The sequence below is a fragment of the Callionymus lyra genome, chromosome 8 (genome assembly GCF_982586985.1).
Source record: "Callionymus lyra chromosome 8, fCalLyr1.hap1.1, whole genome shotgun sequence".
NCBI classification, from domain to species: domain Eukaryota; kingdom Metazoa; phylum Chordata; class Actinopteri; order Syngnathiformes; family Callionymidae; genus Callionymus; species Callionymus lyra.
The window spans coordinates 26,807,669-26,820,607 of record NC_141825.1 but is presented as its reverse complement, the minus strand read 5'-3'; the positions used below and the strand labels follow the sequence as shown (position 1 = coordinate 26,820,607).

Genomic DNA, 12,939 nt, shown 5'->3' with positions numbered 1-12,939 from the left:
GAAGCCATCACTCTTGACACGTGACTTAAATGTATGTCGAGGAGAAGACGCTCGCCTCCTCTTGTCGTGAACAACAGCGGGCGACGCCCACAGTCGCACGTCTCCACGCCAGTAATTAGCTTCCACGCGCCGAGGCTCGGTGACGGCGACATCCGTGCAGCTGATCCGCATAATTGAAAACATCTTAATGCTTGACCTTTTGAATTTTTAAAGGCTACGGATAATTAGCGCGCACGAGGTGAGGACGTATCTCGTCTAATTCCTTAATTGCAGGCACCGGCGTCGCCGCGCCGTATTCCCGCAGATTGCAGCGACGGCGTTGGATGTTTGGAGCCGATTCCTGATGATAATTATCATTTGTCAGGAGCAATTAGCCGCAGAGAGAGACGTCACTCTGGGGCTCAGTGGGAGAGAAAAGGTCACAAGAATTGGAGAGTGTTACAGTATTATGTTCAGGAATCGAGACCATTTTCTTTCGAAGCGAACCCTGGTGACAACGAGTGGTTTGGTCGAGTCGGAGCGTGTCCACCATGTGGAGGAGGGTCTTTGGGTCGCACCTCTGGCCCGACTCTGGTGAGAGTCCAGTCCAGACTGGCCCCAAGCCTACAGTCCTTGGTGCCATCGGAGTCCTTACGACAATGTTAACACACTCACAGAATGTATAAACACTGATGGCAGTAGGCTGCGATGCAGCGAGCCATCTCACCATAAACAGCAATCAAGGTTAACTCTCTTGCTCAGGCACACAATCACACAATCTTATCCAGAGCTGGGATTGAACCCACAACCACTAGGCCTCAAGATTTTAGTGCAATAAAATCACTCCATGTTTTCTCCCCTCACTTGAGCTGCACTGAGCTGAATTCATATCTTTGTTCAACGCACCAGGTCTCGAGATCTGCCTGGAGACCCCCTTATTCATGGTCCAGGTTTTTTTCAGTCTCAGTAGTAATAATAGTGGACTTGACTCATAATGGAGTATTGTTTTTTTTTCTCCGTTATTCATGCGCAAATGGTGGCACGTCTAGAGTCGGACTTCAAAATCACGGCATTATATTCTTCAAAACAATATTGTTTTGATGCTTTTTGTCTATGACTCCATCTCGATCTGAAAAACGTCTTGGTTTGTCTTGGCCTTGGTCTCGGCTGAGGTGGACAACGAGCTTCATGATGAATACATGGGTTTTCTATTATTTATCATCCACCTTGTTAACTTCCAGGTATGGCTTTAGGTTTCTTAGTTCCAAATGAAAGGTTTTAAGACAAGGCGAGAGAGCAACCATGGCTTCAGAGTCAGAGGTGGTTGTGTTAGAAAACTCTATGGATTCATAGTATAATTGGTTTAAAAACTGAACTCACAGGCTGAGACACATTCTTACTAGGAAGATTCCTGTCGTTAGCATCTCACCTTAATTAAGGCATTCATCCTAATTTACTAATAGATTCTAATCGTCTAAGCTGATTAGCCTGGCACGAGTGAACGTGTGATTACAGCGAAGAGCTCGCTGCTCGGTTCTGGTTCCGGGGATTATTGGACCACTGTGCTGCGTAATGTTGACCCCGGGGACCCGCTGTGGTTGGCCCGCGACTCGGTCTGTGTTTGTAACGAGGCCACAGAAAAAAAGGGGAACACAGAGACCAGACAATTAAAACGCTGTTCCCTGAACCTCTCTCACGTCTGATGAAGAAGAACCAAACATGTGACCTCACACGTTAAGTTTGTTAGTAAACACAGGAGCTCGGGGGCGACACAAACAAGCTCGCGCCCAACTATCATCAAAACATCCTTCACACACAGGAGCGTGCACGCCGCCTCACCGTGCACGAGCAGTTCCTGCAGCCATCTGTCCAGCCCTCGTCCTCTCTGTAGACCACCCCCTTGACGCTGCAGGTCCTCTCACAATAGCAGCCGTCCAATCCGTTCATCTTCTCCTCGGCTCGAGACAGCTGCTCGGCCACGCCGCGACGCAGGAGACAAGGAGAAGGACAAGATAAGCGAGGTGAGGCGCATCTTGTTGGGATTCAGAGGCCGTTAACAATCGGGAAACATGCACAACAACAGCAGGGAGTCTCTCCGCTGGGTACTAAACATGTATGGAAAGCTGCTCTGTGATGGACCGGGTGCCGCCCAGTCTTTGTCCCGTGTAGCTGGGACAGCGTTCAATTAGCATATTTGTGGAGATGTTTTATTACTTGACAGAGTAGAAATCAATGAAATGCTACCTTGTTGGAGGTTCTGGCCAAGACGTCCTGCAGCTCCATGATCTTCTGCACCAGACCGTGGAAGTCGTTACAGGTGGGACATGCTGGCAGAAGAACAAATCAGTCGGGTTGGACGTCAAAGGTTTATCACCAAAATGTACACGTTTTGAAGTTGTTTCATTTCCTTTATTTATAATCATTTGGGTCGAATGTATAATAAAGCATAACCACTTTTATTTTGTAAATATCCTATATCAGGCTGCACGATATTGGAAATAAGTGCGATATTCGATATTGGTGTCTTGAATTGCGATATCGATATAAATGCGATATTTTTTTCTTTCACCTAAAAATGTAGCCGCGTGCACACACAGTCGGGCGCAGGAGCGAGTACTGTAGTGCAGGTCCGGGGGTTTAGAGAAGAAAAACGATGCGATATTTCCCTTTCATATATTTCCACGTTTCGGTGTCGACATGATGGTAGAAAAATATCTCTTCTAACGCTCAGTCTCGCAGGACTTGCATCGGTTTCCCGCCAAACTGAGCGACATCAGAGAGGAGCCGCCAGCGCGTCGTGATATCACCAAATCAATAATAAATCCTTGTAAACGTACACATAACACTTTATAAATGATGCTAACAACTTAGCTCGTTAGCATACGGTGAAGACGGACAGGTTTGTTTGGAAGTTCACGATCTTCTAAGAAAACAACTGAGACGAGATGAAAAGTTCTTACAATATGTTGCTTTAACAAAGGAGGTTGAAAGAGACGAGTGACTGGATCACTAGTGTTTGACTAGATCACAAGTTAGTATTACTTCCGTGGATATACTGAGCCGTCAAGACACGTCGCCATAGCAACCGAGCCTAATAAGCTGTGCCGCACAGTTCACAGACGGACGGAGACGTAAACAACAACGAGACATAAAAGTACAAATTGACAACTTTACAGAACGTGACACTGATTGATCGAAGTGTGTATTTAAGAAATACTTGATTTATACAAAAACAATTATAAATTATCGCATATGTTTACAATATGCATATCGCACATGACAATCTGACAATATAATTATTATATCGTGCAGCCTTCATTCTGTAAGATAAGTACAAGAAAAACATTCCTATTCAACAGTATTCAAGTCTTTCAGTACAAAAACCTTGACATTGTTCCTGCTCTACTGTGTCTTATCTGTGCATCAGCTCCAGGATCAGTCAGGGACTCACTTCTGTTGAGGTCGGGACACTGAGAGATGTAGCCCTGCGGCATCACCAGGATCTCCACGTCCTGCATCACCCCCTGAACACAAGTGCAGTGAAGAGATGAGGAGAGACACCGAAGGTTCAGAGTCAAACTGTGCTTCAGCCTCCCTCTGACACTTCCTGGAGAGAACCCTTGCTCTTTCTGCCCAACTCCAGAGTCACAGGAGCAGAGAACACTGTTTCTTAAACATCACTTCTTACACATTCTGTAGAGTGTAGAATCCTACTTACATCTTGGCGACTCATTTTTATCCATCGTCATCCTCTACTCAAAAAAAATAAAACTCCAAAACATTATGAGAACCCTTTATCTTTGTTTAAACAAAACCAACAAAGTTTTATTTTTTATACCAACTCTTTAACTATTTTATACTTGTACATGTAGGTGCCAGGTTACTTTTTTAGATTTTCATGATTTTTTTGTTGTCATTATTGTCTCACAAATAAAAAATAAAAAAAACAGCATCTTTAGTTGTTTCATGTTCTATGTTTGTTCTGTTTTATTTCGTAGTTTTCCATCTGGTTCTGAGTTGTGTTTCCTTCTTACAGAGGCAGGTGTGAGAGTCTGTTGCTTCATCCTCCCTTCTAGTGATGCTTTGCAACCAAGAACTAGTCCCTGAACTAGTTCTGATGACGATCTCGTTCCTTGCTCTCTAGGGAGTGAACAACTGGACTGATCTCTGACGCTGTCAGATTCTCACATCAGTTTTCAGTCCCATCTCCAGCCTGTCCTTCAGTTCTGATGTTCTTTGTTTGTTTTTTTGCCTTTGTGGATAAGAATTTTAACTTTTTTCTTATGAACTTCATGAATTTTTCGGGCTCCTCTTTCGAAAACCACTGTGTCATATTCTATAAGTTCTCCACATGTATCTTAATAATCTCTAAATGCTAAATGTATAATTATACATATAAGATGTATAATGCCGTGGCATGACTAAACCTGCTTAATTATACATGTCTTTTGACGTCTCCTCATAACAGTATATAGTTCAGTTCTATGTTAATCCTGCCCCTTCCAACTCTTTCTTCTCCTTTTCTTCCTCTTCCACCTTTTCCCATCTTCCCTTAAACATCTCCCTTCTTCTCATCCATTCTTCTGACCATTCTTCTACCGATCACTGCTTACCTACATCTGTTCATCCACTTTCATTTCTCCGTCACCAGCCTGTCCAACACCAGCTACAGCTCTTCTCTCGTAGACTTCTTTCTTTTTACCTTCATCTCCTTATTTTCACTCCTAATATTCAATATATTAATTCAGTTCACTGGCCTTCGCTCTCTATGTCACGACTTAGTCATTGTCATGTTTTTATCTACGAGGGAGATTTTAGGTGAACTCCCGTGTTAATATTTTATTATATATAAAAATGTGTCCCTCATAGGTCATAGGTCGAGGTCTAAGGATACGTTGCTTACGAATGTTCCTCGCGCTCGGACTGAACTGGCTCAAACTGCTTTTAAGTTTTCGGCGCCGTCATCGTGGAGTAAACTGCAGGAGCAGCACAAGTTTGAGAATCTAGTGACTTTTACCAAATTTAAGGCGTCGGACTCTATCAGCAAGTTTGAATGTTTTTAGTCAGTAATCTTGTGTCTTTTTCTTATATTGTACAAATGCACTTAATACTGTATGTAAGTAAGTAAGTCATTTTTATTTGTATAGTGCTTTTCCAGACCAGGGTCACAAAGCGCTTTAACAATCAAAATAATATTCAATAAAGTATATACTTTAAAGGTCAAGAATGCAATAGTTTTTCTATGTGTAACTGTGTTTTGCTGTCCATCATGGCCAGGTGTCTGTTGTACAAGAGATTTTAATCTCAATGAGACTTAACTGGATAAATAAAGGATAAATAAATAAATTAAATTAAATACGCTCTCTTCTTCTCCCCCTTTCTTTTCTCCAAAAACACGGTTTGACAGAAGTTCAGCTTTATTGAAGCAGTAAGACAATTTAAGATCAGTTTCCTTCTCGTAAAGAAAATAAATAAATGATCTTAATGAGTCGGGATGTGTTGCCATGGCGACGGCACATCTTTGCGATTTTTCCACGTGTTCGGGACCGAGAAGCAATCAGCGTAGAAATCAAACTGAAGCTGGACCTCCAGTCCACTTACGGACGCACAGATATACAACTTCATTTCAGAGTGTGTGAGTGTGTGTGTGTGTGTGTGTGTGTGTGTGTGTGTGTGTGTGTGTGTGTCCTAATGAAGGCACATGGTTTCGAGGGAAGACACGTCATCCTAGGAACTAATCGAACCTTTTGAACCTCGAGAGCCACGTGAGCCTTTGACATGATAAGTGGGCGACATCTAAGAATTCTTTCATCTACTAATGAACACACACACATGCACACACACACACACACACACACACACTCTCTGCAGTCAATAGCAACAATAGAACGGTCCATCCGCAGGAGCAATTATAAACCAGTGCAACAAAAGCTCAGTGTTAGAATTAAACTTTTGAGAATCGTGTAATAATGTAATGACATGCAACAGGTTTCCTTGAGCGGGAAGGATAATTGGGGGGTTTCTTGAAGCGATATTTAAAGAGCTTATAAACCGTCTGGAAGCTCCAACAGAGTCGTATAAATGGGCTTTTTACCATTAAAAAATGTTATTAATCCATAATGAATACACTTGAGTTGCAACAATAGTTTGTTCAAAGATATAAACTATGCAAATGAGGCGCCAGTTCATAATGAAACGTTATGTAACATCACTTCAAAAACTCCCCCTCTGGACCTGGCACCATTACTATTTGCTTATATTTATGACTTCAGGAACATGAAAGGCTTGTTTTGTGCTGCTAGAACAGAATGTGTTCCAACCTTAAAGAAGCCATGAGCTGCATTTCTCTGCCCGAGCCAGAAGGTGGCGTCTTCTGGGATGTCCATGTAGGGAACCTCCACCACTCGCTCGTAGATCCTGTCGATGACAAACTCGATTAGACCCTGAAAATATCTGGTTCTGTCCATCAAGTCTACAATAGTTTGTGTCTCTATTTACCAAAGCACAGTCATAGTAAATGTTCAAATATGTAGCGTAGGGCAGCACGATATTAATCAGATATTGGTGATGATGGTAGAAAAATATCTCTTAATTACGCTCAGTTTCACGGGACTTGCATGTGTTTCCCACCAAACTGAGCGACATCAGAGAGGAGCCGCCGGCACGTCGTGATATCACCAAATCAATAATAAATCCACCTCCTTGTACACGCACACATAACACTTTATAAATGACGCTAACAACTTAGCTCGTTAGCATACGGTGAAGACGGACAGGTTTGTTTGGAAGTTCACGATCTTATAAGAAAACAACTGAGACGAGATGAAAAGTTCTTACAATATGTTGCTTTAACAAAGGAGGTTGAAAAAGACGAGTGACTGGATCACTAGTGTTTGACTAGATCATAAGTTAGTATTACTTCACTGGATCACTAGTGTTCGACTAGATCAGAAGTTAGTATTACTTCACTGGATCACTAGTGTTTGACTAGATCAGAAGTTAGTATTACTTCACTGGATCACTAGTGTTCGACTAGATCAGAAGTTAGTATTACTTCACTGGATCACTAGTGTTCGACTAGATCAGAAGTTAGTATTACTTCACTGGATCACTAGTGTTTGACTAGATCAGAAGTTAGTATTACTTCACTGGATCACTAGTGTTCGACTAGATCAGAAGTTAGTATTACTTCACTGGATCACTAGTGTTTGACTAGATCAGAAGTTAGTATTACTTCACTGGATCACTAGTGTTTGACTAGATCATAAGTTAGTATTACTTCACTGGATCACTAGTGTTTGACTAGATCAGAAGTTAGTATTACTTCACTGGATCACTAGTGTTTGACTAGATCATAAGTTAGTATTACTTCACTGGATCACTAGTGTTTGACTAGATCATAAGTTAGTATTACTTCCGTGGATATACTGAGCTGCGATAAGTCAGCGCCGTCAAGACGCATCGCCATAGCAACCGAGCCTAACAAGCTACACAGTTCACAGACGGACGGAGACGTAAACAACAACGAGACATAGAAGTACAAATTGACAACTTTACAGAACGTGACACTGATTGGTCGAAGTACAATAATAAAATGATAAATGATCACATGTTTTCAATATGCATATCACACGTGCATATATCGCGATATCGATATTTTTTCGATATATTGTGCAGCCTAATGTTGTGCAATAAAAAAAAAACAACGCTGAAGATTTGAATGCACCTGTTACAGTCCACGTGCAGGACCACATGAGAGGCGCTCACTGCCACCGACACTTTGTGCCACTGGTCGTCAGCCAGACTGTAGGGAAACACCTCGGTGTGAGGTTGTTGACCTTTGGTGCGATAGTGGAGACGCACCTCGCTGCGCTGGCCACTGCTCTCCAACTCCAGGAACCTGAAAGGGATATTCAGAGATGAACTCTCAGTTTTGGACAACAAAAAAAAAGAGTCACGGTCGAATGTGCATCTGTATGTGCACTTTGATGGATTCACCAGTAGGTGAAGTCTGGGTGTAAGAGAATAACTATTAACTTAAATGTTTCAATATTTTCTTCTAGGGCTGAACGATTATTGTAAAAAATATTTTCTGAAATATTGCGATTATTTATGCGATTATTTTTTCAATGTCCTCTTTTCTATGCATTTTTTTTAGTCTAATACGATAAATTACTAACTTAACATTCAAATGTATTTGTCTTTGATTCTCAAGATAAAGTTATGAAGTATTTTTTATGATAAAGTCAAATAAAGCAAACCTTAAAATAAAGGTTTATTTAGTTCCTCTAATGACACTTGTAAACAAACATATTCACTGCAAACACTAAAAACTAGTGTAAAAACTAAAAGTGTGATGTAAACATATTTATGAGTCAATAATAAATCATACAAACTTCAGAGTAAAGAAAAGTGAAAACACTAGTCAGTCATTCTTCTTTTTCTTACTGAAGATTTTTGTTTCTCCTGTGTTTAAGTTCCTGTCGTACACAATAATATCATTTACACAATTTGAATTGTGAAATTGCATAACTTGACACACACAAACACGCCAGTGGTGCACACACACACACACACACACACACACACACACACACACACACACACACACACACACACACACACACACACACACACAGATTCAAATGAACGATGTCAGGATGTAAAGTTGTTGAAAACACTGTAGTTTGTTTCTTCTGCTGCTCTTTAGCTTCTCTAGACGTCACTGATCAACGGGTTCAAGCTTCTCTCTCCTCTCAACTCATTCTGACTCATCTCGGCTCGACAATTAAATCAACATTCAATAAAGTCACAGCCTCTGAGAAATAATAATCGTATTTTTGAATATCACGATTATATCATCATCGTTCAGCCTTAATTTCTTCCACAAAGCCTCATCAATATTCAACAGAACTGTACTTTTTTCTCCAAATCATATTTCGTTCATCAATATTTAATGATTTATATTTTATTTACGCGTGTATTTCATTTACAATCGTGTATGTAAATTTAATGTAAATATTCATGCGTTTGCTCAGTATTTTGTTGCAATTACTCTTAAGGCTGCTAGTTATTACGTCCTCCACAGTTAAAGGGAAAATGAAATCCCAAACGAAATCCTTGCAATGACTAAGGACGAGAGGATACAGTTGATTCCAAGAACGGAGCTTTGTTTGTGTATATTTTGGTTCGAAAACAAATGAAAGCAGTTTGTACTTTGTCAGGAGTTATAGCAACGCCAGAGTCAAGAACTCGATACTTGTTTTGTCGTGTAGGCGCCTTGTGACCCTGGTCCGTGAAGACGCTTTACAAATCGAACTTAAAACAAATATATTCTTGTTCTTACAATATCGCAATATTTTGTATCGTTGCCACTTTATCGTGATACGCACGATATGCTTGGAATGAGAAAACTCTGACATAAACAAATGTTGCTTTACGAGTATTTAAATAATAAGATTACAGGATGTTAACCACTAGAGGGAGCTGGTTTTGAAAGGTTTCTTCATCGTCATGAAGCTCCATCTTTGACTCGTCACCGGGATCTGAAATTAAAGCTACGGCTCCGCGTGAATGCGTGTGAACCGTTGGGCGATCTAATCAGTGTCTAAGGCGAGCGGTGATATCACTGTTTAATCAAAACCAGATTGCTCTCCTGCTCACCCTACGGCTCAGTTAGCCGAAGCTAATGGGAAACATTAACATGCTAACCGCAGACGGCGCCTCATCACTTCTCTGACGCTCTCTTTGCTACATGAGCCGAGGAGAACGAGCCAAGGGTTCGCTCATACGCCACAGTGGACGTTAAACACGAGCCAAAAGTATTGAGCCGTAGATAAATCCTTAGCTTATTCCCAGCTAGTCAGGGCTGAGGCTGAAGCGTAGAGCTGGATTTATGTTAGAAAACGAGATTAAGCATATTGTCAGTTGAGGTCCTTTAACAGGAAATACACGAAGAAGAATGTGAATCTGCCTTTCAACCATAAAAGTTCTCTTTAATTCTAATATGTTGTTGTGTGAGCCAGATCAGAGACATCTTTGGTGCACTTTAAATAGATCGTTTTCAGTCAACTTCATGTACCGTATTTTCTGCACTATTAGGCACCGGATTATAAGGCGCACCTTCAATGAATGGCCTAATTTAGAAGTGTTTTCATAAATAGTTTGCACCGTATTATAAGAAAATTAAAGGCTTTTAAGTGTGCCTTATAGTGCGGAAAATACGGTACTCAAAGCTCTGGTGGGCCACATCAAATGAATGAATGAATCAGACGAAGTCGCCATGTGTTAGTGAGCTACTCACCTCCATTTATATCGTTATATTCACAAAGCAAATTAACCTTTGGATTCTTCAGAACGTTGTCTATGTATAGATTGAGCACAAAATCCAGTGTGGATGTTTAAAAGTGAAGAATAAAGCACTTTGTTTAGTTAACTCGCATCTATTACTATTGTGCTTCCCTGGGTTGTGACTTGCAGGTGCGAGTGGAAGGAACATGTGGTACCTGTGCTCCGACTGGTGGACGGAGAAGATGACGCCAGAGTTCAGGTGCTCCTGTTTCACTGTCGCCAGGACCGTGAACTCGTTCTTCCCTCGGAGCTTCTGGAACATTCGCTCCGACACATCCGGTTGAGCCTTGAGCTCCCGGGAGGAACCTGGAAAACACACGGATCGTTTTTGATCAGTACTTGTTCAGCATCTACAACAACAGAAACATGTTGTGATCTTTACAATATATATGTAATGTCAGGCTAATCTGGGATCATTTGTTATCAAAATAACAAACCTAGAGGAAGAGGAAGAAATGACATTCAAACACATGGTCGACCTGAATAATAACGACGTTGATACATTTTTCATCAAACTTCCCTCGTGGACACGAGCCATATTTATAATTGAAACTCTGAAATGAGCAGATCTGTAATATTCTCAGAGTAAAACCTCTTCTGTTCGGTCGTGAGAGTGTGTATCAGCACCAGTGGTCGTCAACAGTTCTGGTGTGGACGCCGGATCATTACTCGTGTGCAGATTCCTGGTCGGATCCCTCGCCCCGCAGACCCCCCACGCCACCCCCCCGCTGCAGCTCCACGCCGACGCCGTTGCCGCTTTAATGGAAGCATCAATAAATGATGATGTTCTCAGAAGCAATCACATCAAAAGATTTCAATTCCAGCTCGGGGAGGCTTGCGAGGGGGAAACTATAGGAAGCTGGCAGGGTCTCCTTTTCTGTGTTATTTATTTACATGTGGTGAAATAAGCAAGTAATCACGATGTAATCCACGACGGCGAGAACATGGTCGGGGTACGATTGATCTTTAAGAACCACAGTAGAATCTCTGAACCGACAGGGACCAAATTGATTCAATTTAATATCATGATGAAGTCATAGAAATATGCGTATTTATGAAACTGCTCTGTAAGTAAGTAAGTCATTTATATTTGTAGAGCTTTTCTAGACCAGGGTCACAAAGAACTTAAACAATTAAAACAATACTCAACAAAATATATACTTAAAAGGTCAAGATAACACAGAGACAAACACAAGAGTCTCAGAGAATCAAGGAAAATTAAAAATAAAAACGTCTTGAGATGTTTCTTGAAGGAGTCAGTAGATCATCAAACACAGATGTTTCTTGAAGGAGTCAGTAGATCATCAAACACAGATGTTTCTTGAAGGAGTCAGTAGATCATCAAACACAGATGTTTCTTGAAGGAGTCAGTAGATCATCCAACACAGATGTTTCTTGAAGGAGTCAGTAGATCATCAAACACAGAGATGTTTCTTAAAGGAGTCAGTAGATCATCAAACACACATGTTTCTTGAAGGAGTCAGTAGATCATCAAACACAGAGATGGTTCTTGAAGGAGTCAGTAGATCATCAAACACAGATGTTTCTTGAAGGAGTCAGTAGATCATCAAACACAGAGATGTTTCTTAAAGGAGTCAGTAGATCATCAAACACAGAAATGTTTCTTGAAGGAGTCAGTAGATCATCAAACACAGAGATGTTTCTTGAAGGAGTCAGTAGATCATTAAACACAGAGATGTTTCTTGAAGGAGTCAGTAGATCATCAAACACAGATGTTTCTTGAAGGAGTCAGTAGATCATCAAACACAGATGTTTCTTGAAGGAGTCAGTAGATCATCAAACACAGATGTTTCTTGAAGGAGTCAGTAGATCATCAAACACAGAGATGTTTCTTGAAGGAGTCAGTAGATCATCAAACACACATGTTTCTTGAAGGAGTCAGTAGATCATCAAACACAGAGATGGTTCTTGAAGGAGTCAGTAGATCATCAAACACAGATGTTTCTTGAAGGAGTCAGTAGATCATCAAACACAGATGTTTCTTGAAGGAGTCAGTAGATCATCAAACACAGATGTTTCTTGAAGGAGTCAGTAGATCATCAAACACAGAGATGTTTCTTGAAGGAGTCAGTAGATCATCAAACACAGAGATGTTTCTTGAAGGAGTCAGTAGATCATCAAACACAGATGTTTCTTGAAGGAGTCAGTAGATCATCAAACACAGAGATGGTTCTTGAAGGAGTCAGTAGATCATCAAACACAGATGTTTCTTGAAGGAGTCAGTAGATCATCAAACACAGAGATGTTTCTTGAAGGAGTCAGTAGATCATCAAACACACATGTTTCTTGAAGGAGTCAGTAGATCATCAAACACAGAGATGGTGCTTGAAGGAGTCAGTAGATCATCAAACACAGATGTTTCTTGAAGGAGTCAGTAGATCATCAAACACAGATGTTTCTTGAAGGAGTCAGTAGATCATCAAACACAGATGTTTCTTGAAGGAGTCAGTAGATCATCAAACACAGAGATGTTTCTTGAAGGAGTCAGTAGATCATCAAACACAGAGATGTTTCTTGAAGGAGTCAGTAGATCATCAAACACAGATGTTTCTTGAAGGAGTCAGTAGATCATCAAACACAGATGTTTCT

The 12,939-nt window shown here is 40.9% G+C and overlaps 1 protein-coding gene across 1 annotated transcript in view; it reads right to left on the bottom strand.

Annotated features, from left to right (window-relative positions):
• The window catches only part of nell2a (neural EGFL like 2a), a gene marked incomplete in the record, with an annotated part of 97,465 nt that overhangs the window by 66,160 nt on the left and 18,366 nt on the right, over window positions 1-12,939 (bottom strand). The window contains 6 exon segments of the mRNA XM_087797361.1: window positions 1,819-1,947; window positions 2,224-2,306; window positions 3,431-3,503; window positions 6,300-6,396; window positions 7,706-7,879; window positions 10,485-10,635. Coding sequence (XP_087653487.1) covers window positions 1,819-1,947; window positions 2,224-2,306; window positions 3,431-3,503; window positions 6,300-6,396; window positions 7,706-7,879; window positions 10,485-10,635 — 707 coding nt within the window.